At 45.4% G+C, this 25,506-nt stretch overlaps 6 protein-coding genes across 6 annotated transcripts; 2 read left to right on the top strand and 4 right to left on the bottom strand.

The window, feature by feature from the left end:
- Nucleotides 1-1,649: 1,649 nt before the first annotated feature.
- Nucleotides 1,650-5,047, bottom strand: GLAREA_07891 (uncharacterized protein; the record flags this gene model as incomplete). Its single annotated transcript, XM_008082578.1, has 6 exons — nt 1,650-1,970; nt 2,022-2,634; nt 2,687-3,285; nt 3,378-3,744; nt 3,799-4,006; nt 4,105-5,047. The coding sequence occupies 6 exons, from the start codon at nt 5,045-5,047 to the stop codon at nt 1,650-1,652; spliced, it is 3,051 nt and encodes a 1,016-aa protein (XP_008080769.1).
- Nucleotides 5,048-9,072: 4,025 nt separating this feature from the next.
- Nucleotides 9,073-9,443, top strand: GLAREA_07890 (uncharacterized protein; the record flags this gene model as incomplete). Its single annotated transcript, XM_008082577.1, has 2 exons — nt 9,073-9,140; nt 9,245-9,443. The coding sequence occupies 2 exons, from the start codon at nt 9,073-9,075 to the stop codon at nt 9,441-9,443; spliced, it is 267 nt and encodes an 88-aa protein (XP_008080768.1).
- Nucleotides 9,444-16,331: 6,888 nt separating this feature from the next.
- On the top strand, nt 16,332-17,832 carry GLAREA_07889 (Family A G protein-coupled receptor-like protein; the record flags this gene model as incomplete). Its single annotated transcript, XM_008082576.1, has 3 exons — nt 16,332-16,588; nt 16,647-16,913; nt 16,959-17,832. The coding sequence occupies 3 exons, from the start codon at nt 16,332-16,334 to the stop codon at nt 17,830-17,832; spliced, it is 1,398 nt and encodes a 465-aa protein (XP_008080767.1).
- A 1,806-nt stretch (nt 17,833-19,638) lies between these two features.
- GLAREA_07888 (uncharacterized protein) lies at nt 19,639-20,640 on the bottom strand (the record flags this gene model as incomplete). The annotated part of the gene is made up of 1 exon (XM_008082575.1): nt 19,639-20,640. The coding sequence occupies one exon, from the start codon at nt 20,638-20,640 to the stop codon at nt 19,639-19,641; it is 1,002 nt and encodes a 333-aa protein (XP_008080766.1).
- Nucleotides 20,641-21,625: 985 nt separating this feature from the next.
- Nucleotides 21,626-23,102, bottom strand: GLAREA_07887 (Cytochrome P450; the record flags this gene model as incomplete). The annotated part of the gene is made up of 3 exons (XM_008082574.1): nt 21,626-21,894; nt 21,947-22,493; nt 22,542-23,102. 3 exons carry the CDS (start codon nt 23,100-23,102, stop codon nt 21,626-21,628), a joined length of 1,377 nt encoding a protein of 458 aa, XP_008080765.1.
- A 1,603-nt stretch (nt 23,103-24,705) lies between these two features.
- On the bottom strand, nt 24,706-25,456 carry GLAREA_07886 (uncharacterized protein; the record flags this gene model as incomplete). Its single annotated transcript, XM_008082573.1, has 3 exons — nt 24,706-24,813; nt 24,866-25,383; nt 25,426-25,456. 3 exons carry the CDS (start codon nt 25,454-25,456, stop codon nt 24,706-24,708), a joined length of 657 nt encoding a protein of 218 aa, XP_008080764.1.
- Between the last annotated feature and the right edge of the window lie 50 nt (nt 25,457-25,506).

Here is a 25,506-nt window from a genome sequence, read left to right as displayed (position 1 = left end):
GTTTGAGGAAATGTGTTATTGGGAGGTGGAGGGGATTTTTGTTGGAGGTGTTGTATTGGGGATTTTTGGGGTTGAGAATGGTTGATGATGTTTAGGTGAGTTTTTAAAGGGGGCGGGGGGTGGTTGAAGATGATGTAGATATTTGTAGGACTTGAGGCTTTTGAATTTTATATCGATTAGAAAAATAGAGGTTTGGGTTGAAATTTGAAAATCGTGGTTTTTTTGTTGCGTCAGTGTAATGCTTAGAATTGAGTGTGTGAGAAGTTTGCTTTTCCCTTGAAAATCGTGGTCATTGTGTTGCGTAAGTGTGAATCTTATTAGAATTGAGTGTGTAAGAAGTTTGAAACCCGAGAGTTGTATGGAGTGGCCGGGGAGGAAATGGAGTTTCGATGAAGTTGTCTTGGTTTAGTGAGGGGTTGGGAAATGGAGTTATGTTAAGTGTGCCTTAGCGACCTAGACTAATTACTTGTTAATTTGGGAATAGTTAATTTACCACGGGTTTTGCCGCTTGCCAACTATACTGATAATGACTAGGACCGTATTCTCGTGTCAACGGCGTTTCTTCTTTTGTTCTCTCAATCTCACAGTATACTGTTTCGTATAGTGTGCTACATGAGTTGGATTAAGTGAAGTATAATGTACACTACTTAATTGCCTTAGTAGACTTATCATCATTTCTAATTATCAACTTAATTTATACTTGCGTAACTCGTGCCTTATTTAAAGAACGGTCGGCTGCAACCACGCACCTGAGATATGGTTAATAGGAAAGTCTATCATAATCGCGGCTAGCGACTCCTGATTCGCCGTTTGATGTTTTTATCAGCTGACCCGCCTCCTCTGCATTCACCGAAACTACGTAAGTAATTTGGGAATAGATTGGTTTACTATTCAACTCTTGTATAACTCGAATTTAACTCGACTTAAAATTGAGTAACTCAAGAGCTGTTTAAATAGTTTGATTAACTCGTGTGTACACTGGCTCGTATAGTGAAACTGCTGAGAATCTCAATCGGTGAATGAAACGCTCAGGATTTTAGCCACGGTTAATTGTGCGGAGTTCCCTTTGGCAAGTGGTCGTGTTTTATCTCCGTTGGTCAACCGAATCTTTTTTTCTCAGGTTCTTCCTGGTACAAGTCTTTTAATTCGAGACAAAAATTGTTCAAATCTTGATGCTTGTTACTCATATGCGTAAAAACTATGTACGGTCGATTACATATACCTCTATTAACTCCAAGCGAGAAATGATGTACTTGAGGGGGCCAGTATAAGCTGTTTATTTTTGCAATAATATTCTGTTCAAATACATGCGACAGCTCAGCTTCTCTAATTCAACAACTACCATGTTAATGCTCAGTTGAGTTTCAACTTGAGTCAGTTGCATTTTTGAAATGGTTGGCACGATGAGCAGATGAGTCGACAATCATGTGTATAACAGTGTGCTTTATAATTATACACAATTCAGAATACTTTCAGTCTATCTAGCTGATGTACAGATGTTAACACTATGACTAATAAGTGTGATACTGTAAATACAATCGACGCTAATACGAAAACATGACGCGAAATATGGGTATGACTGATTACAAACACTCAATTCCTCGTCCTAGGAAAACAGGACTCCAGAACTCCTTGTAACCAAGTCAACCTTATTTCCCCTTCATATGTCTCTCGCATCTGCTTTGATATCGATCCTTCTTCCAAATAGGATGCCATCCACTGTATTCTTTTTCTCCACTGATAATCTGTCTAGCCAATGGATCAGTCGCACTACAGAACCAAACATTCGCTTCGTGTTCTGTCATTCCTCTCACTTTCTCTCGAATGGCATCACAACGAGAGTCGGGGTCTCTGTAATAGTGTGACTTTCGTTTAGGAATGATCGGCGGTGCAGAATCTATCATAGGGTGTGAGCCGCCGACTCCGCACCATTCGATGTAGTTTCTGATTGGGCTTAGGTTCCAGAGTTGCTTCATTTTAATCAGCACGAGCGCTTGAGAACATGGCCCATCAAAACTTACTTCGTACATCACAATCTCAAGAATATCTTCCATGTCACCTCTTCTTCTACTGATAGAACCCAGGCCAATTCCCATTTCTCTATAAACCGCGGCTGTTTCTTGCGACAAAAATCCTCCACATCCGATTGGGAACTGTTGATCTCTTTTAGGATTATTACTGCCATCCTCTTTGCCGCTGAAGTCTGTCAGTCGGAGAAGATCAGAGTTACAGACCGGGAACGACGCAATCTGCTCAAGTTCAAGCATGGTATGGTTAGTATCTGGCTCAGAGTCATTATTTACGAGCAACGGTACAGGCACATCTTTACCGCTGTACTGACGCCATGAGTTTGCAATGATCTTCTTGGCCGAAAGGCCGAGTTTGCGGAAAGCCTCTGACGAGCCGATGGGAACCAGATGACTTCCCTCCCTTTGGAGCGTGAGGCATTGACCCTGCAATACCCCGGTTCCTTCTTCCAGACAAAGTCGAGAGCCTGCTCTTGGAGATTTGTCTGCGCAGAGCTCGTTCCTCTTATTCATGTCGCCTTTCATATCCACGTACATGACCCAGCAGCGATGTAACTTCGTTTGGAGAGTTCCTGCGAGATATTCTACCCATTGCTTGGTTATAATTCTGCAAAGTAATGTCAGAATAATGTTGTTGCATACGAAAACTGGTTGCTTACGGCTCATCTCTTTCTGGGTCCGATATATTCCGCGGCTTATTGTCATCCACATCTCTCAATCTCTTCAGGATGATAGACTCGTCCCTGTCTGACTTATTGAACACAATCGTTGCAGCCCCCTCTTCAATAGCTCTTAGCATCTGGAAAGTTTTCTGAATCCACTCATTCACCATAGAGAGTTGAAGAACATATTCATCGTGACCGGATGCTCCATTACCAGGAGCACCAGGATGGCCGAGGGCAGCGCAGACCTTATTCTCCGACAAGGGCATATATGCTACGAACTCTGTGCTGTTGGTGCTTATTGCCTTAGTGAAGTACTCATTGAAATCCTTATTGTTTTTCAATAAATGCTCCAGGGTTTGTTGAACTATAAAGCTCTGAAAAGCAATTCCAACGCCCACAGGGCCCGCAGCTTCATCTCCCGCTTTGAACGCAAGCGCGCCCAGTAACTGATAATAAAATGAAACGGCAGACGTAATGATCTTAACTTTCATATTGCATGCCTTTTGAGCATCGAAATTTTCTCTGGGAATCATAAGGCGGAGGAGGTCAAAAGCTTTCTGCCCGAGATTGGTCTGCAGACGGATGTAACTGTCCTGTAGCGTTGAAAATGTATCAGTAAAGATTCCGTGGACTCCGAATGAGATTTGCAAAAGGGTTAAGCTAGGGAAGAGAAAGAAGCACCCACGTAAGTCTTTTTGAAATCATTAGCGAGGATTTGAACGTCAATCATAGCAAACCATCGCCATCTGATTTGCTCCTCCCGCTCTTCATCGCTCAAGAGAGGGTACGCTTCTTGTACATGTTGCGCAATACCTTCAGGTGAAGGAATGTTTGTACATCCAAACTTGCAATTAAGGTTCTGAGCTCCTAGAACCTTGCCAAATGCATCAATTTCTGGTAGTACCGGAAATTTTCTCATCTCCGTTTCATAAAAATCTGATATACGAACCTCACGGCGACGAAGCTTATAGTTATAGTAGTCCGAACTCAGGTTCTGCGAGTTGGCACGCAGCCCCGGTAACGAGAGCAAAGCTGCATCATCTAACATTGACCTAACGATGTTCAGGTTAGTAACGAGTTTGAGACTGTTGGGATGCTTTGCTCACAGATTATTTGACCCTTTGGTACTAAGACTTGTTGGGTCCAAAGCTGCAATCAGGTTTCCAGCTTCTTTGGGAATCCCAAAACTACTTGAGTAGAACAACTTCAACTTGTCAATATCAATTACACTCTGCTTGCCATTTTGTTTAGTTGAATTGTCATGTACAGATGACGGAAACTCCGAAACGGAAGGAGAGGACGATGATGCCGTCTCTGGTTCATGAACACTGTCGATCGACGTGTCTTCCAGGTAATGGGAAGATCCGTTGAGGGAAGGCAGGGGGTGGTGATGTCTAAAGAGTCAGAGGAACCTTCTTCTGCGTTCTCCTGTTTCAAGTCCTCCTCTTCTGAGCCCTGCTCAAGAGAGGAAGTTTCCAAAGAAGATGTCCCAGAATGACTAGGGACAGTTGTGCTGGTGGCAGCCAATGATGTTAGGCTGAGCGAAGACGAAGGCGTCGGGACCATGGTCGAAGCCGTCGAAACAGAAGATGCCAAAGTGGAAGTGGCAAAAGTGAACATGGAACTTTCTTCTTCGGTAGTTTGTGGTTCCGTCGAAGAAGATGTGACTTCCGCTGAAGATGAAGTCGTCGCTTCCGTCAACGATGAATCGACGGAGGCGGAAGAAGCCAATGACCCTCTCGACAAAGTATCATACGAGGAAGTGAAAGAAACCGTTGAAGCTTCTGTTGTCGAGGTATCGCTGGAGGCAGATGACGTCGAGGCTTCCATCAACGAGACAACGGATGAGGCAGCGGACGTTAGGATTTCTGTGGACGAGTAATCGTCTGAGACAGAGAATTGCAAGCTTTCAGCCTCAAATTTTGCTGCATCAATAGAGGAGGTTTGCGAGGAGAAAGCAGACGAAGAGGTCTCAAACGATGTAAGACTGGACACGAGGGAAGAGATGGAGCTTGGACTAGACAAAGTGCTGGAACTGGAGCTCGTGGATGCCGTCGAACTCTCAATTGTTGATGTCGATGTCGATGTCACCGACGTCGACGAACTCGAACTTGAGGAGGTCGACCATACATAGAAGAGGCTCGAGCCTGAAGTCGAGCTGGAACTTGACGATGTAGTGTCCGATAATGCATCATCTGTGATGCTGGAGCTTGGTTCCATATCGAAGTTTTCGACATCATTAGTCCCGTCTACCGAAATGTCTGATCCATCTTGGCCGGATGGAAAGGAGAATACAGGTGTCACGGAAAGTGAAGCCAAAAGGACGTAGACAGCCGTCGATTTTAGCACAACCATGATCAAGATGGTAAGTTATCTCTATTCTACATAATTAGCAGGCCAGTTCAAGATCAAAAAGCACATTTATGATGTTGTACAGTATCTTCGTACCTTTGTTTGGCTGGGGAAAGAGCAAACTGGGAGCCAGTTACTTGATCTTCGTAGCGATCACCTTTGAAGCACGGCTGTATCGTGCCGTTGCTGCATGGAATGACGTCGGATATTGAATCAAGAGAATTTAAAAGTGAAGCGTAAGAAAGTGAACGAAGGCCAAACCGCATGAATCAGTGGTGCTTTTGCCAACACTGATTTCTGACCGAGTCTGATGGGAAAAGAGGCAGGTATTTATTTTTGAATGGGCAGCCAGGATGGTGCCCTCAAGCCGCACTAATAATTGTGAATAAATTCGGAATGATGTTTCCAAGAAAGATACCCCTCTCAAGAATTGGTCTACTGCTCTCTTCAACTTTGGTAGCTTCAAGACCGGAATAAAAGATGGCATTCTACATCGTGGCCAAAATCTGGACTTCATAGAACCGACATGGAACAAGGGTGGTATAAAATAATATACCCAAATGTTTTCTTTGCCTAGATAACGATCGCTTGGCTTAAAAACACTGTTCTAGAACTCGAAAGTTATTATCAAAGGGGGCATCCCATCACCGATCTCGCCACTTCAACATCCTGTTAGATGCAAGCCAAGAGAACAGACTGCTTGAGTGCCAATTTAGCTCAATTCCAAGGAGAACAACGCCTGATATCACTAGAGCTTTCCCCTTGAGGTTCTAAGCATCCAAGTCCGTTTTAGCATTGCTGTTACCCCTCACCAGCTTTAGTGTCCCTTCTTTTTGGACGAATCTGACACCTTGAAAAAAGCTAGACCACTTAGCTTCATAATGACATGTCTTGAGAGGACGAGAATAAAAGATTTAATCTAATAGATTGTTTGTTTCTCCTTATCTTCATACGTGTTGAGATGATGGAACAAATCAATATCATTATCAGGACCTATAATGCCACGCTTCCGAGATCTCCAGTCCACAGAAACTCGACAGTGCGTACTGTACTTTTTTTCAAGAGTATCCTACTAAGGGCAAGTATGTCGTGTCCCTTTTTTGGTTTCATAAGTGGTGTCAATCGTAGGAATACTTCCAACTGGTCAACTAAAAATCGCCAAAGAAGTTACCAATCAAAAGCTGATAGTCAGGCAGTCACTTTCTAATTTTGTCCGTCAACCTTCAAAAAGAACCATGGTATTCGACAAAGACTTTCAATTCTCAAAAAGTTCAATTGAGGTTAGGTTACCAGATCGTGTGTTTGTTTACTTTCGATTTGCAATAAGCGTCTCGCTTATTCTCGCTTAGCCAGACCACTTTTTCGACGGCGCCCACAATCGCACCATCTCCCCCTTTTTAATAAAAGCACATGGATTCTGGATCTCAAAAACGATAACAGTCTACTGTCAGATCGCGATCTGAATCCAACTTTTGATTGGTTCATGGCCTTGGCGTGCCATGAATTCAGACACCAGGCACCAGCACGTTAATTTCAAGCATGCCCAGGGGAAAGTTAGTGTACTATACTTTACTTCTCGAGGAAGTGTATTGAGGTCAATAATTCTGGAAGCCTTCTTAAGCTCATTTTCGGAACCTAAAGCTACCGCATAACATCGGCTCTTGTCAAATCGACGATTTGTTTGAGAAATTAACATGGAAACTTCGGAAACCAGGGTGCGACAAGTTGAGGTGTTGAGGGAACGAGACCAAGATCAATTAGTTGACCGTTCAGTAGAACGGCTTTGACCCTTTTTAGACAAAATTATCGACTCCGTATTTTGTGACGAAGTGTTCATGTCGCCAACATCGTTGTGCCCATACAAGTTAGGTAGAATGGGTCCTCTGAAAACATCTGGACATCCCACGCACCTAGATTGAATCCTAAGGGTTCCCAAGAGCTTCACCATCTTTACCAGCTATCTTTAAGTGGCCAATAATATTACTTACCATAGAACTCGACCGCGCGAAGTAACTGGAAGATACTCGGGAGCAAACTCTATGGGTTATTTGTCCCCCTGACATCTGCAATTTCTTGAGTGGAATACTTCAATACCTAACAACCCTCTGATACATCCAACGGGTAATGTGATACACTGTTTCATGGACTTGAAAAATCTGGTTTTCTTTTCTGTCAGGTTGAGTACAAGGTTGGATTGTTTGGCGCTCATGGGCCTCTCAGAATTTCCCTCATCAAATGTGTTGATATGCTTGCACACTACGGTGGTTTAGTCAAGACCTCTACCTCTTCTAGTAAGTTCTGATACAAAGCTCAATATTCTTTGCCAGAACTGTCTTGGGCATTATGTAATATTACTTGTCTATCGCAATATTCCTGATCGTCCACCCCATATTCTCATATTTTATTGAGAAATCAGTAAGAACACTGGAAAGCTGATTATTCCTACCCCGGACCTCTGATTCTATCTCCCATGTTCTTATGACTCAATCCTTCCACCCATAGACTTTGATCCGAGTTCAGCACTCGAATCCTTCACTAGCGAGAAAAATCAACTTCCTAGTCCCTCTCTATGGGGTTTTTATCGACTGTGTGACACGCCATTTGCACGACATCACATCTATCACCACAATATATTCATCAACTATCCCGCCTTCTATCTACGAAAGCATGAAAAGAAACATTCAATAGCTAAATGCTTATTACCCACGTAATTCCAGTGAGTTTTGTCAAAAGAAAAACACAGAAAGAAACCTCATTCCTTTGATAGTACACTTTGATAACGGTGAGTCAATGCAGAATTCTATCTATGGAGTAGGAACTTCTTCTTTTACAATTAAAGCTCGGTCAGATAGAAGAAATGTAGGCGAAGGGTAAATTGAATGCACCAGAGTCGGCAACAAGAGATAATTTTGCTACGAGAAACATCAACTCCTAAAACGCTATATCTTCTTCCAAAGTTCAAAATCTATCCAAAGCATTATTACAATTATACCACAACAAGCCATCCCATCAATCACATCACCTAGAAACCACGTCTTGATCCCTATCAATCCCAGTGCGAACCTGTTCAACTCAGGTATGTCCACGCATCCCTCCCGGTTGTCAGTCATTTGCCACTCGACGCAGCAGGGATACTTCCTGACAGGTGTCAAACTTTTATTAGTACACGTGAACTTCGATTAATTAGAGATAATCTTGCAATCATATGCTCTTTTCACTAACACTCTTCTATTTTATTTTCTTGTGGGCGAAAACAGTCATTTCACTCCTACATAGTTTAAGTTCAAATTTAATCCACGACACACTCTTCTGAGTACACCTTCTGAATGACTTCCTCCCTAAAAGTTCCCTCAAATATCTTCCCATTCCCTGTCCCCCTCTAAAGCAACCCGCCGCTAAAAGTCTGCTCCCAATATGGCATATTTCAAAACGACCTACTCACTATCAGTAGTACACTAGTATCTGAACCTTTAGCTCTGTTCACGAAGAATGTCCATTAATGTGCAATTTCAGTGGCTCAGATCGAGTACTGAAACAGGCAAAAGAATTACATGTATGTATACCCATTGCACAAACCTGGCTCGTATACCATCGGTGCAAATAATCGTTAGTGTGTTTGTTGCCCAAGTGATATTCTATTACAGGAGAATCCATCAATTGATGTAAGAAATTTATTCAATCAAGACCTACACAGCTTGAGATGTCGTCCAACTGTTGTTGCGAGACAACCAAACATCTAGCGTTGACCCTTCACCACCCCCTCTTCAACAACCACACATCACCACTTTCCTCCCCAAACAACACAAACAACCTTTCCACTCCCTCATCCCGCATATTCCATCGCATCCCCCAAATCGGAGAATTTTCACGTCAAAATGTCAAAGTATATGAAGTTGGCATGTTCCCTGCGGGACTAGTGACGTCAGTCTGCAAGCGAACCTTATATACCTGACGACCACATACCCAACTTCGAAACATCACAAGTTTATCACAAGAAACTATACGCATACAGAAAGAAATTAGACATCATGAATAACAACAACACCGCAAAGGATAATGTGTCGTCGGGAGTCGGTTGGGTTACTTCTACAGTTGGGTATGTCAAGCTTCATTTACCCCTCTATCATCACCCCTCAATCCCTCTACTATCCTCTCCATACATCCACCTCTCGTAATTTATACTAACAACCCATCCAACAGCAACGGACTCAGCGGCGTCGTAAACACAGCAGGCTCCGTCGTCGGAGCCGCCGGTCGTGGAGTCGGTGATACAGTCAACGGTGTTACGGGCGAGACGGGCAAGCCTTTGGGCGATGGAGTGAAATACGTTACTGGTGGTATTGAGGGAGGTGCTTCCGATGTTGCGAATGGGGTTAAGAAGGCTGGTGGTGGCAAGTAGATGGGATATAGAAGGGGGATATGATAGGATGGGTTAATATGGGATGAGGATATGATACCCAGTAGTGATGATAGTTATGCCACGATCTTTACGCTCAAATCAAAGAACAATTTCATAAATTTACGCATCAATACTCAGTTATTCATGAAAGTAGTTGGAGATCCCCAAGTACCAGTTATGAAGGGAGGCTACGAGCGACTCTATTGCCACATCTCCCGTCGCCATTCGCCGTTGAGCCGCCATAATCCAATTACTTGCATAAGCTGAATTGAGGAACAGATTGTTTATGGAATCTTTTTTAGATAGTGGGTGAGTTGTGATCGCCGAGGGGATAATTGACAACACAGTAAATGGCCTTCTGACGCGCGTAGATGGAGACGAGAATGGCTCGTTCTATAGCTGCTGGATCCGCGTTCGCTAGCTTGAAGACAGGGCTTAGGATATTAAAAAAAAAGGATGCGCATTCCTACCAACGTATCGAACTATAGCACTCTTAGGCAACCTACGCTATATGTCCATTTTATGCATTCAATCAGGGCGCAGCAAACCGACGACAAATATCGCGAGATCATATGGAAATTTCTTTGGGACCCTCAGTAGCATTCGTGGGGCCGGAAAGAAACACATTCCATTTAATCTGCGCACTAGGTGCTTCCAGTCAGTTGCTGGCCTCATAGCTCAGGAATAGATTAACGAACTTAAGATGGACATTGTCTAAATCTAGATCGTGAGGATCAGAAACTCATTGAGCTGTTGTAAAGCAGTTATAAATTCTTCATCCAACGTCTTGGAGTTCCATAGACCAAATCCATCATATAGAGTCTGTATTAATACGATCTATAGAATGCTACCAGATCTTGGCGTCAGACATCTTGGTGCTAGTAAAGCCTGTCTCGCGTCCGAAGGGCCATCAGAGAAAGGGAAGTTCGCATTTTTGTTGCCAGTCGAATGCTCAGCCAGCCAAAGAAAGTTGACTACTTTCACGATGCGTCTCCTGAGATGACTGAATAACAAGTCAACAATGATTCTGGTAACACGCAAACTCAGACGTAGGAAGAAGTGAAAAGGCAGATTGCCAGCACTTTGAACCCATAGGGAAAACCGTATGAAAACAAGATACTTCAACACTGAGAAGAAGTATACGTGTTCTCTGCTTGCACTTGCACGGCACTCCAACGTGCTAAAGATATGCGCGACCAAGGAAAAAGAAAGCAGTTGGAGGACGTCAAGTTTCTTCAACAGCGAGAGTCTTGCGAAGAGACAAAGCAAAATCATTGCCACATGCCCTTCGAACGCGACCAACCCCCCTTATGCCAAAGTGCCATCAACGCGCAACTCGGCCCAGATGCCTCGCCTCAGTGACCCGTGTCTTCGACCTCCCCAACGGCGGTGACGACGCAGCTTCGTGGCAAGAACACGCAGAGGCACGGCCCGAGCACCTTCTACTGTACCTAGCCTCAGTCAACCCAGAAAGGAGGTTCTGAAAGTAGCAACTCGTGTGTACAATCCCAATCGCGCTCGTTCAAATACAATTGTTCCAACTGAATAGGTGTGTGTGGACCGCCAAGTGCCGACATGTGTAACCCGTGGCGAAAAGGAGACCCGAGCTGATGGGTCAATTGATAGACGGTATCATTGCGTCAATTGATGTTGGAAATGCGCGAAAATGCAGACGGTTGTGACATGTTATGTAAGTCGTGTCCAGCGATCTTCCTAAATAAGTATGCCGAGAAGCAGAAGAGAAAGCTTTTTCAGTGTAAAGTTACACCGTTTGCTGGATTCGTGCTTGAAAGGTGAGGTAGGGCGTCGTCTCGTACGCACGTCGTAATCCATCCCACAAACGTCTTCTTATGCAAATGTTTGCGCCAACCGATTCGGATTTCCATTTGGGATCGATTTGTCCTTGATAAGAACAGAGCTAATGCAGAAAACACTCGTCGGGACCTGGAGAAGGAAAGATGAGCCAAACTACGACTGTATCATGATCCAAGCTCGACGTAATGGTTTCAACGATTGTTTGTCGAGTGACCGAAGAGACTCGTGGGGTTGATCTTCGAAGTTGAAACATGCAGTTGAAGTTACCGCATGAGGAGGTTCGAGCATTGTGATTGCTGGCAGAAGCGACCGATTGTGCTACATTTGGTTGACGAGCTTGGGCTCTGAGCCGACTGGTCGGTGGCCGGTCTGGACACAATAGCATTTGTTGGCATTGTCAAAATGTCTAACCAATGATAGCGCTCATCGCCTGGTCATTTTGACGTGGGGAATTTTGCACAGTGAACGACAAACGGTGCTAGTTTGCTTTCACTTTTGCGAGACGTTGGAAAGCAACCCGTACCGACGTGCCACAAGGACGAATCTGTCAGACAGGTCGGTAGCGACTTTTGCTTGCTTTTTACTCCCTTCAATCCTTCATAATGCGCGCTCTAAATCTCAATATTGTCGTCGCTGTGAAGCTGTGTCCATATTGACATGGACGAGCATGAATTGATCGAACAGATAGATCTGCGTTGGAGCGGGCCACCCCGCAAGAAGAAATTACATATCCACTTCCCCAGAATCTCCAACAGCAATAAATTAGCGATCCCCTCAGAGCACTGAGTTGCCTGTCAGTGCTGTCCAGTCGGAGGTTGCGGCGCATCCAAGTCACCTGTCAGTCATGGACCAGCATCGTAATAATGCTTGCACCTCATACGACCGTAGGCAGCTCGTAAGATGAGGAATTTTTTCGAGAAATGCGTGGCGGGGAGTTCTCGTTTCAACTTTTGATGGATTTAGAGATGGATGCTGGGAATTAAAGCAAGTAAAATGCCAAAGAATTGTATATTTGGATTCGCCCACGTCTTTTGAAGCTTATTACAATCAGGGTTTTTCGTGCTTCGGGTCGTGATACTACCCTGTGGAAAGCTGTAACCGAGACACGGCTCGATGTTATTGGCAACGTAGCCGACTTCGCAGTGGTTTTCTTGGTACCTGGTAGCCGTGGTGGTGATTGAAAGTCTCGAACGAGCCTAGATATCCACGAGTATCTCTCAGTCCCAAGAGTATCTCGAAGCCACTATCACCAAGACGTTTCACTTCAATTAGAACCACACCATTCCAGCTTCTTGCCTTAGCTTACCGGAACCCATTTCATGAAGTATCTTTGCGCATGGCTGATGTAGAATTAGAACATGAATCAGCTCCGTAAGCCATACGATGACTGCAGATGTACGAAGATAAGATACTGGACCAGAATACCTAAGTACAGTAGGTGTTACACTTGTACTACGCACCATGTCAGCTTTCAATTTGGAGCGGAAAATCCCCTCGGAGGCAAGTCAATAGGAACTCCGATCCAAGCAATGGAATCCTAGATCAATTTAGACGAAGATACTGGGCATGATGCTTGAATACTGCTTCATCCTGGGGAACAGTATCCTGTTCCTGGATCTATGTCCGCTCAACCTTGAATCTGCAGCCCAAGGAGATTTCGACTTCTTGGGTAGGTGACACTACTTTTCTCATGCAGGGGCATCACTGCTTGAAGTAAATGGAATATGATGGTCCGGTTTGTCGAAGATCTGGAGTAGTTTCCTAAAGAGATGAATTCGAATGATCAACTCCAGGTTGCGGCGAAGAAGTAAAGAAGCCCTTTGTCGCCGTGTATGAGAAGGCTGAAAAATACCCTCTCAATTGGATCGCAAGAGTTTTGCTGCTGTGCAACGTCTTGTAATTGAAGATTCTTCGCTTGCGACGCAGGTACCTGGGAGGCCAGATCCTGAGAATTCCCAGGCTGCGGAGATATTTGGTAGGAATCGAATTTGAATCGGTCTCCGACCATTCGCACGTAGGGGCATGTCGAGACTGGAAGTAGCAACTTTGCATCATCAACGATGTTTTTCGTGATGAACAGATCGGAGAATGTTTGGCTTTCTATGTAAATTACGGTGGCCACGAGGTGAATTGAATAATTGTTCGAATACTCCAGGTTGTGATTGGACTGCTGAGTACCGAAACAAACATTGAAACAACACCGAAGTGGCCGGAACGTGCCTAGAATGCTTGACCTTCATTCAGACGTTCTCTCCGTCCGGGGATATCGACAACCAGACCTTTCGACGTTACAGTGCATCTCTACCAAAAGTTGAAGATTTGGGGTTTCTTTTCAGTTGGTTGCTTCGTGAATGGTTGAGCGGGCAATACCCGGCGCTAACAGCATGGTCGACCAGATATCCTCATACAAATGCATTTCCACAAAGATACAAGCGGTGTGACCCAAGGCCAACTGCATTTCTGAGGGTGTGCCGCGACAGGTTGCTCGGAGGGGAGGTGGAGAAGTATTTCTGGCAGGGTGTTCTTGTTGGATCTGGGGAACTTGGGCGCCGGACTCAATTGAGTTAGGCGTGAAAATCATGCCCGTGCGAATTGCACTGTTCTTCCTCGACCTCCAAATCCAACAAACCAATTGTCCTTCGGTACCAGCAATAACTCAACTCAACCATCTGGAATTGTTCTCCCCGCCCGTTGGTGATTGTGATTGCAACCTCGCGTCGTACATCCCGTCGGTATGGTGAGAATTACTGTGCTTTGAATAGCATGGTGGAGGCAGAGCTTTATCAGCGCCCGCCAGCCGCAAGAAGCAAAAAAAGACTGCTGACCTTGGAGGAGCATCTGCCAGAAAATTTCGGTACGCACCAACATATCCAACCAACGAGCGAGCTTGATTCTCAAAAATACCAATCCGTACCCGGCCGCTTGTCAACCAGCCGGCTGGAGCCACTGCTTCGGTCGGCTGTGTACACCTTCCAAAGCTTCCACCAGATCGTTATCTTTGAGCATTTACATGTCTCGAATCTTGCTCGCACTTTGCCCGTCTTCTGGTCCAAGCGATCCCTCAAAAGTGCCTCAATCTTCAGATATCGCGCACGAACGACGCCGAACTGACGCCAGTGGCTCATCTTGATGGTTCTTGACATATTGATCGAACGATCAATGCCGCCTCTGTGTGATATTGCTCGGATGACAGTTTTCGTCTGTGCCGGGCTTGTTTAACCCTGCCTCCGCGTGGCATTGAATACCAGCATCGTTTGTATAAGACTTCTTGAATAGGAGAACAAAGATACTGCGCCGTTGAAGAATGCTCGGTTCCAAGCTCTGTTAAAGTGCAACCCATGGGGAGGAAAATGAGCTTCAAAGAGGAAACACCGTAGACCGCCATGCTCACTGGCTGAAGAAATGTACTGAACATATTCGGGAGTCACCCGAGGTTGTGTTTCACAGAATCACCCCCAACCGGCAGGGTAGCATATTGAATCCAAAGGAGCATCAGACTTAAGCTCTGCCACTCTCCTGCCTCCGGTCTGCAACCCTATTCCTGCTAACAGTATTAGCAAACTCGCCCGCAGCCCTATTCAAAGTGCTCACTTACAACGTACTCGCCTACTACTCAGCACATGTGTTTCTGCATATCAGTAATGTAAGCGACAAGCATCCTATACATGGCTGCGAACGCCACACTCTGCCGTCTTGCATCTCGCTCCTCACAGACCTGGAGATTGGAGCATGGCACTCATCACCCAAAAGCCGAATCGACCTCTCCGGAGCCTGCCTCTGACTTATGGCCCCCCTCTTGGCTGACCCCGCGCGGTCATGCTTGTCCTCTGCTCTTACGGTACCGGCATGGCATGGACCTCGTGTGCCAAACCTAACCTTGTCCCTCCTGACCTGGCCTGCCGCGAGCCGTGGTTGAATGTCTTCGCCAGCTCCAAGAGTTGCTTGTCTGGTATGTATCTGCGGCGATGGCCTCTTGATTTGTTCTCGCCCTCTCTCCTGCTCCCTACTCCTACGTCTTCTTCATCGTCTTCTCCCGCTGTTGGAGACTTCTATCCTCCCATCTGCCGCAACTAGGTATCTTACTGCAGCAGCTCCATTGAGGAAGCATACCTGGCCTCCATTACCTGGCGACATCTGTCAGCAATCCCACCTTGTTTTGTTCTCGCACGCAAGCCAGACTAGACGCTTTTGTACATCCAACATCGACTTTTCCGCCTCATTCTATCTGAGGTAGACGACATCCCTGAGATTGGTGTTTTGTGTGCAGGCGCTCCAATTGTCGACCAGAACAGCGAAACTGGTTACACTGGCATGCAGATAGCCTAGTATCTTCTCTGACCATCAACAAAGCCATTTGCGACCTTCTATAATCCTGAAGATAGCCAGAAGAAGAATCCAGTGCGCGGGACAGCTGCGCGTAGAAGGCAAACACGCGACGGCGGATCCTAAAACGGGTTTCCTTTTTCAGCCCATCCTCCCCCGTTCGGCTCTCAGACATCTCGGTCATCACAGTCGTTCATCCTAGTCGTTCATCGGCCAAAGTTGAGGTTGGGGGTTGTTGTTGGATGGCGCTTTTGGGTCGTGGATGTTGAAGAAGTGGCTGCCGCTGCCGAATACTTGAACTCACCTCCGCGCTCCACATTTGGAAACCACTCCCAAGGAGTTCTTCTTGCGCCTGGTGCTCCGTCAAAGTACAAAGAACTGGACGTTTGAGGTTCGCTCAGTCAGCAACTCCCGCCCCCATTAGGATCGAACAACTGTATTCATACGATCCCTCTTTTGGCTATTCGACCCACTTATACCTCACCTTTAGCTCGGTGTTGACTTCGCGGCATCACGCTCACTTTCTTCACTCCACCAATTTTACCGCCATTTCGATCTAGACCTTCGTTCCAACTCTTGGGCGCTCTGGATCGTTGACGGTCTTTGTTTGGGTTCGATACCGCTTCGGATGTGGAATCAGCTTTAATTGCCCTTTGTTCAAAATCAACTACCTCAGAATTGTTTTCCCTCGTATATATCCCACCTCATAACTTTCGACTCATCGATCTTTCCGAATCACACGTCGAAAATATGAAGGCCACAACCCTTTCACCACAGGATCTCGCCAATTTCGCAACAATTGAGCGAGTGGCCTCTTCACTGTCACTCGTCGGGATTGCTTTCATTGTTATTACATATGCCGCGTCACCATCATTCCATAAGCCCATCAACCGGCTGGTCTTCTATGCATCTGCTGGGAATATTTTCACCAACATTGCAACCCTCATGTCAAGAAACTTCGTTCATGGAGGCCCCATGTGTCAATTCCAAGCTTTTCTCATCCAGATGTACGTCTATATAAATCTTCGTTCAAAATTGTGTTTCTTTTCTAACATTATATAACAGGTTCATGCCTGCTGATGCTTACTGGACTCTTGCGATGGCTTGCAACGTCTGGCTCACTTTTTACCGCAAGTACGACAAGAGCCAACTCCGAGCTCTGGAAAAGTATTATATACTTCTTTGTTACGGCATCCCATTAGTCCCAGCCTTGGTTTTCTTTGCAGTCAAATCAGAGAGCAAGGGACGTATGTACGGTAACGCAACTCTCTGGTGTTGGATCTCGAATTCGTGGGACGTTTTCAGAATCTGTTTGTTCTATGGGCCTGTGTGGTATGTTCCACAAAACTTCGGTCCTACCTCTCTAACATGCAACAGGTTCGCGATAGTTTTGACACTTGGCATATATCTACGTGCCGGCAAGGACATCTGGGTCAAGAGGAAGCAACTTCGAAACTTCAACAACAGTTCTTCCAATGGAGAAACAGCCATACCGGATCAAAAAGCTTTCGCCTTCATGGACGGAATACAACGAACCACTGACATCTCTGTCAACTACGAGGACATCACGCCAGTCAAATCCAAATTCAACTCGTCTCAAAACTCGCAGGAGATCTGTTATCCACAACAACCTCAACCCTCTACCGTAAACACATTTACCGTCGACATAACAGGCGCCCAAGCTCAACAGTCACCTCGAAACGAATACCCCGAAAAGTCAGACAGTAAAAGTATGGCCTCCCCTACCGCACTCCCACTACCAAGACCAACCATCGACCGTCAACCCCCACGCAGATACACCGCAGTCGAAGCCAACACCGCCATCTGGTCCTACACCAAAGTCTCCCTCCTCTTCTTCCTCGCCATGATGGTAACCTGGATCCCCTCATCCGCAAACCGCGTCTACTCGGTCGTGAACCCCAGCGAAATCTCCCTCGGTCTCGCCTACACCTCCGCCCTCGTCCTCCCCCTCCAAGGCTTCTGGAACGCAACCATCTACGCGACAACCAGTCTCTCCGCCTGCAAAGAACTCTGGGCAAACATCAAAGCCGGCCATCCTTTTGCAGACAGCAATATCCGCATCCCCAGCTTCCGCCGCAGCAAACGTAGCGAACAAGACGTCGAACACCGTGGTGCGACGATCCGCAAACCGCGCCCTTCGCCTAGCAAAAGCTTTTTCGCGGACGGAGACAGCATGACGGAACTTCAGCCTAGTCGACCTACGACTAAGGACTCGTCATTCACTCCTTGATGCTCTATGTATTTTGTTCTTCGGGTGTCTGGGCGTACCACGAAGCCTGGGATTTAGCGATGGCGTTTCTGGAATGGAATGGATACGGAAAAGAAAAATTGGCGTCTTATATAAGCTCTTCTCGTCGAGATGGAACGGGATGATTCGGTGCTTTTGTTATGGATTTTGATACCTTGTACCTTTGGCTTTGAACTTTCACATTTACCTTCTGCTGTATATATTTTAGATCTGGTTAAGAGGTGGATAGGAGGGGTTTGAGATTTGTATTTATTCTAGGGATGAAATCCATTTGAATGTTACATGATGATATTGTGAATGAGAAAATAATTGCCTCCAAGGTACAAAATGTCTCTTCCATTTCCCTTCCCTCTCTCCAGCATCCCTCATCTTCCTCTATCTTTCTGTCACATGACCTACAACCCGCCGCATGAGCTGTCACATCACATCCCACCCCGCCCCGGATTCAGATCAAAACAGTGGGGCCGTAAAACCTTCGTTTGTTCCTTCTTTCTTCCTGCCGAGATTCTTCTTATTCTAGAACCCTTCTAGAAGCTAGAAATGGCTCTAGAAGACTTATTGAGTACTTCATTCGGTTCGTAAGAAGTTCATGGAAAGAATGTGTTTGTTCTATGGGGCTTCGATTGCGGATTTTGCCGGGTATTCTTTGTTGTGGTGCGGGGCAGGGGATTGGATGCGGCTTGTTGTTTGAGGTTTGTGGGTTGGTTTCGGTGATGATGTGCTGTGAAGTTCTTTGATAGCAATTTATGGCGTTTTGAGTATGATTCTGCCGATATTATGGGCAGATTTTGGATGGGAGGGGTTTTGGAGTGCTGACTTTTGTGGTTGATGGGTTTTGTGCTAAGGATCCTCTGACATACACAAAAAAGAATCAACGCTATCGGTGTGTCAAGTAATCGTGGTGGAACACGACATGCTGAGAGGGAACTCGCTTACAGATAAATCACAAAAGCCGAATGCTATTAGGTTCCAAAATGACATTCAAGATGTGAAAGCCCGACGACGGGATGCTGAATCTCATCTAAACGGTCACCAGTACAGTGTCTTTCTTGAAGAAAGCAAAACCAGCCACTCCTTTATCATCTTCACTTTCTCGATCATAGAATCGAAAGGGGTTCCAAACCTCATGCTTCCTCGTACCCACATTATAGTAAGGTATTTTAGTAGACTTTTGGAAGCCATTCGAGTAAAATATTCGGCCAAAAATGTGTATTAGAAGCTGCAAGATCAATGGTCCATATCCATTCTCTTGAGCGTCTCTAAACGCATATGCTTCTTCTATCAGCTCCTCGAAGTTGTATGAAAGGCGGTCTGTTGACGTTTCAACGGGATGAAGTACGAGCACTGTTCCAGCGATGGGATAAATAATCCTTTTAGGTCGCAGCACCTTATGATTCCTGTGGATCACAACTCCTTGTTTTAGAATGATGGAGCATCGTCCAGCCCTAATGACTGCTGCACCAGGTGTTTTGGACAGGCTGTAGAGCTTATACTCTTCATCTCTTATATCTGAATTCGATACCACGATTTGCTTCGGGTGTAAATTCCACAGCAGTGTTTCGTTTTTCCGAGTTACAGCGCCACACTCTTGTAGTCTGATCGGTATACTATCAGCAGTAAAGACGAGTCTTGGCTCTAAGAAGATCCTCAATGACATCAAAGCTGTGGACAAAACTCCTGCAAGGTCTTCGGCAAACTGAACAGGATACTCGCAAAGTATTTTCTCGAAAAGTTGCACGTTGGACAGCTTGTAGTCAATTTCAAGCATAAAATCTTCAACCAGGCCCATCAATCCAAAAACTCGATCCCGAACGTCGAAGCACTCACAGGTACAGAAATTTTGATCAAATCAACAAAATTTCTTACAGATTTTTCTCTCCTTTGTCGATCTAAACTAATTATAGTGCTCTGAGATAACTTGTCTGCAATCTCATTTCTGTAGTATCTTTGCATTTCTGCTGCCCCAGATTTGCAGAACTGGGCAAATGTTTCCCAAGAATAGCCAGTTCGAGACACATAAACCCGAACATTTGGTGAAAGAATGACTTCTTGAACAATCCAAAGACGTGTCCAGTAAGGATTGTAAAGAATCCAATGTAATCCACGTGAGAAAGCGATTTTGTCATTTTGTTCTGAAGAAAGTTCGGACCTCTGTGAAGGCTTTAGGACTGTGGATTCATTTGGAGGTTTGTATTGAGACTCAGCAATAGAATGCAGAAAAGAATCCACGTTCTTATCGCCCTGGCCCAACCAAAGCCGTGTCGCACGACTTCCCTTGTAAATTCTCCCCATCTGCTGCACCTGATGATTCTTTTCTTTGGTGTTTTTTTGATCAATACAGATAGCATCTGCCCACAGATTAAGCGACTCTTCCGGGTCACGTATGCTTGCCAGAAACTTGAACAGATTATCCCTGATGGCGAAGCTGCACCCGTCCACGTCGATAGCATGAGCAATGAAGTCGGAACCCCAAACGTACGACAGGGCGTCATACTGGCTAACGGCATCGTCGAGATTCACCGGCTGAAGAGAAACTTTGATGGGATCGCGGTCCATTCCAGGGCTTAGTCGTAAGATGCGTATCCACGGGCCGTCGCCAAGTGGTTGATGGGAGTATGGTAATGCAGAATAGATGTTATCACGTGGCCAAATCATCGTGTTGGGCATAGGAGCTGGAGTAAAAGTATAGTTTTCATCGTCTGTTACGGACTCGGGATAGTTATCGAGGTTGGATTCGAAACGAACATCGCTTGTCAATGGCACCGCTGGCCGTGGGATAAAATCTGTCATCTCCACAGTCTGGAAGTTTCAATACGACGCAAAAGATTGGAAAGCCGTCGACCAAGACGAGACAGATACGTCTGAAAGGTCCTTTTGAAGGTGTTAAAAATGAAAGGTCTCTTCATGTGCTGTTAACAGAAGGCTGAGGCTTGACGCCCAAGGCTGATTTACCCAGCCACCACCACCGCCAGCAGTGCATTTTGACAGCGAAACATTCGTAGGCAGCCGTAATGTGGACCAAATAAAGTAGAACAATAGAGTTAATCATTTCTCGATAAGATGATTGATTTACAAATAATGAGCAATAAGATTTAAATAAGAGAAGATGAGAACAGATTGTGGTTAGACAACTGATGTGGCAGGAAATGACTACTATCTTCGCAGATCAGAAGGATGTTTTGGTAGCTCTTGCAACTACTACATTTTCCATTGCAAAGACAAAACTCCCGACTCGAGATTTCTCAAATTGAGGATGAATGTATGTTGTGTTGTTTGATCAAAGTCGAAGGGGTTCAACACAGATTTCGGCTTTAAAATCGATTCATTAAAAACAGACAGTGTATACAAGGAATGCGGATACGTATTCTACCGTGGCATAATCGAAAACGACTTCGAATGCAAGCTTCCTTTAAGAGCCTTATTCACACCGCCGGGCCATCGCCGGCAAGAAACAACATGTAGACACTGTAGATATTCCAACCTAGTCAAAAACCAAGATAGCAAATCCCCGAAGGGAGAGCCAAAGAACAACTTAACAAGTGATATCGTGGAAAATATACTTTCTCCCATGTTGACATGACTAAAGAAATACACAATGTTAGGCTCAACCCGACAAATATCACCACTCTCTAAAAAGAGCAACCTGCGTCCCATTCCTACTACTCGCCGTAATCTTGAACTCCTCAACCCACTCCTTGACCGGATCTCTACATTCTATCCTCCTAAACTCTTGCGCCACCCTAGCAACCACATAAGCAGCTTCAGTTAACGCCAACTAACGACCAGGACAAATTCTTGGACCCCCGAAGAATGGAAGATAACTCCATCCTGGTCGTACCGTCTCCCATCGTTCTGGACGGAACGTATCTGGATCTGGTTGGAAACATGGTGCGAGTCGATGGAGAGCGTGGAGTGAGGTTGTTACGAGCGAGCCTTTGGGGACGAAGATTGGAGAGTCGCCGTTTGGTCCGCCGCCGGTGGGGAGCATGGTGTCTTGGTAGGCGATACGTCCGTCTAGTGGTGTGACGGGATGAAGACGTAGGGCTAGGTATGTCAGCATAAACCCACTCTCGATAAACTCTACTAATGAACTTACTTTCTTTGATGGCATATTGCAAATAACGCATTGATTTAAGCGACTCGAATGTCAACTCCTCATCCAACGCCTTGACTTCCGCATGAAGCTTTTCATAAACCTCAGGATTTCGACAGAGGTGAAAGAATACATGACCGACAGTAATAGCAGTTGAGTCGTGACCTGCGATAAAGATATGGATAATCTGGCTCCGAAGATTATCTCGGTCATCTGTTTCTTTTGCCATTTCGTGCAACAAAACATACGGATGTCTGTCATCATCTTCAGACAGGCTTTTCTTCCCCGAATTTTTGGACTCAAGATACCGTTTCCGAAATTCTAGAGCTTTGTCGACATAAGTGTACGCAAAGTCGTGAGAGATCTTGATTGCTTCCCACCACTTTTTGTCGCGGAAGAGGAACTTGAATTTGCGCATTTGAATTCTGACTCCCATTCCTCGTTGCGCATAGTGAAAAGCATCGAGGAACTCCTTGGTTTTGAAAGGTGTTTTTTCTGAGAGTGCGTTTACGGATTCGCCGAATAGGAATTCAGAGGATGTATCAAGAAACTATCATTATTATTATAAGAATCCTCAGCAAGTGTTGTTCAAATTTACCAAGCGATAGAATAGGGGTTTCAAGTCCACTGTCTCCCCATCTTTCGGAAGTAGGTTCAGGAACTTCTGGAAATTGACTTCAAAAGCTGGTAGGTTGGCAACATTAGTCCTCGTAAATGTTGGCCGTATCAGAGCTCTCGAATGATCCCAAAATGGACCGTCCATAGTAAACACTCCTTCACCCAAGAACGGTAGGGTTGCATCTCGTCGAATAGGTTGGACACCGTAATTACTGAAGTTCAGCGCATGAACAGACTGAAGATTCAGAGGATCAACAGTGTATACATTCCGGACTCCCATCGACATTCCACTGAACGTCGTGCCATACTTCTGCCATCTTTCTTTCCATCCTTCTAGCATCCGAAAGTGCTTGGCGTTGCGGATATTTGATACGAAGAGATCTAATCCGATGGGATCTCTATGGGGATATTTAGGTGGATCGGCGCAACCGTGTCGCTTCGTCCACTGTCGACGAGTAATTTGCTGTTCTAGATAATGATAAAATAAGTAAGCACAAAGAACAGCAAATACAGAACCGACAATTCGCGATAGTTCTGCCATTTTTTGTCACTTCGGTCTTATCCAAGCCAAGAAGCAAAGTCGCCCAAGAAATGATTTGAGCGGCGATTTATTCCAAATCGCGTCAACCAACGAGCTTGTTGTTGGATAAGATAAGATGTTGGATTCTTTAATCCTGGGAGCGGAGAACCCTGCATCGTGTCGAAAGTTCAACATCAACCACAGCAGAAGAGTCTCGGGATGGGATGCGAGGTAGTTGCGAGCAGAAGTAACGTGCAATAACTTCAATGCTCATTATCTTGGTTATGGTTTAATACACTCTGCTTGTTGATTGAAAAGAATACCAAAGATGTTGCTGAATGTACCGGCTAAAAGAAAACACACATGGTAGGGGCTGAAAAGTATATCTTGAAGGATAGAGAGAGAAACACAATTTAATATTAAATCGTCACAGAAAATTATCCAACAACTAAAGCATCAATTGCCTGTTCTACCTACCGTATGTGCAGCGCTTCAACAACCACATGCGACATAGAAAGGGGGCAAGTCAGATGACCAGTCACGTGTTGGTGCCAAAGTGGGGCATTACAATGCCCCACTTCTTTCTTTCTTTGACACATTTTTAATCCCGACGCTTTCCGACGCGCATATATCGAACCCGATGCGAATCCAACAAAGAACGTAACCAGATCTCCACCGGACGATGCCATAGGCTTATGGAGACAATCCAGGCAATTGTTGACACCGCGACACGACGCGACGAGTCCTCGGGGGTCTACGATAGAATCAGAAGAAATGCAATCTGACTATAAGTTGAAACACCACAGTCACAACGTTGCAACTCCTACAACCCCAACTCCGTGTACTGTGACTGCGCTAACGTTATTTTCTTTTTTCCTTTGAAAACGCAAGGGGATCAGCTCAAACCGATCCTCACATAAGCATCCTTTCGATTGTTTCCAGATGGATCCGCCTCTCGTTTGATGTGGAATGATCACATTGCTTAATCATCGAGCTGTTGTAGCGTAATTTCTCTTCCAATTCCCCGTTTGCGGGAGTCATTACCAGAGCTGGGGCTTTTTTTATAGCTTTCGGTTTTGTGGGTTGAGGAACAAGCTGCTCTTCATCCTTAATATCATCATGCGATCGTTGAGTGACGAACTTGGTTGAGCTGATAATCTGAGCTATGACACTTCGACATTCCAGTGGCAATGGTAGGAAGTCAAATGATAGCATAGCTATTGGTATGGACTAGCTGTCGATGAGTTGGTACTCGTGCGAAATGCTTCCTCAAAGTTGATTGGAGCTAATTTGACATTATTTTGCGGAACTTATGCAAAACGCTAGGAACGAGATAACGGTCAGACATTTGGGAAAATTTCAAAAGCCTTTGCTTCTGTTTTACCACTAATTATCGTCCTACGTTTACATGTGTCACTCTGACGCATGTGCGACAGCTGTTTATATTGTACATTAAATAATGGTTTCTGAGTGCTAAATGTTAAGAGCTGTTTACTTTACAGGAGCTATTCAAGCGAGTGAGTATGAAGCTTAAACGACTTTTCATATGTTAATACACTATCCCCGTATAGAAACATCACACCAAACGGACTATTCAACACAGAATTTCAGAATCTTGCCAAATTCAGGCACAGAGTTCAATTGCAGCGACAGCGGCAATTGCGAAAATGGCGGCAGCACTTGGAAGAAGATTACGCGCTGCACCAGTGACAATCGCAGGGCCAGTATAATTCTACAAAACATGTCAGCGACGATCATAGTTTTGTTACTTCTGAATGTCTTACGCCGGGTAGTCCGCTCTCTTGAGGGAGGCTTGAAGTGATTGTACCTGAGCTTGCTGAGACGGTAGAGCTTCCAGGTGAAGCGATAGTCGTTGATAACGTTGTCGATGATATCTGAACCGTTGTGGTCTTATCTGGGCTAGCATCATGCGCATCAGTTGAGCTGGACGCAGGTGCTTCCGTTGCTACTGTTTCGCTTATCGTCGCATCTGGTACAGGCGCTGATGCCGTACTAGACGTCGGTGTTGAAGCTGGGCCACTGTTGGCAGAAGCTGATGATGAAGATGGCGTTACACTACCTCCAGCCGCAGGAATGGCAACTGAAACATCTTCTTGTGGACCTGAAAGAGGGCTGGTGGACAACCCCCCACAAGACGTGGCAGCCCTGGTCAAACTGTTGCCATAAAATGTCCAGATGTTAACGTTGTCAGGTCCAGCGCATTGCAAGCAGTTCTCGTAGTTGGACAAAAACGTAGGATTTGTGCAATAACCTGGCGATCGGCTCCCGATGATTGCTTGGCCTGATTTCTGTTAGAGAAATGTGACTACCGAAATCTTCCTACATACCGCAATTGTCGTGACAATTGAATGCATTGGTTCCTGGTTCCTGCCGCTTCAAAAGCGCTGCTGGCCAGTCATCTGAC

Source organism: Glarea lozoyensis (genome assembly GCF_000409485.1).
Source record: "Glarea lozoyensis ATCC 20868 chromosome Unknown GLAREA16, whole genome shotgun sequence".
NCBI classification, from domain to species: domain Eukaryota; kingdom Fungi; phylum Ascomycota; class Leotiomycetes; order Helotiales; family Helotiaceae; genus Glarea; species Glarea lozoyensis.
Note: the sequence above shows the minus strand (reverse complement) of the source record. Positions and strands in the feature narration are given on the sequence as shown.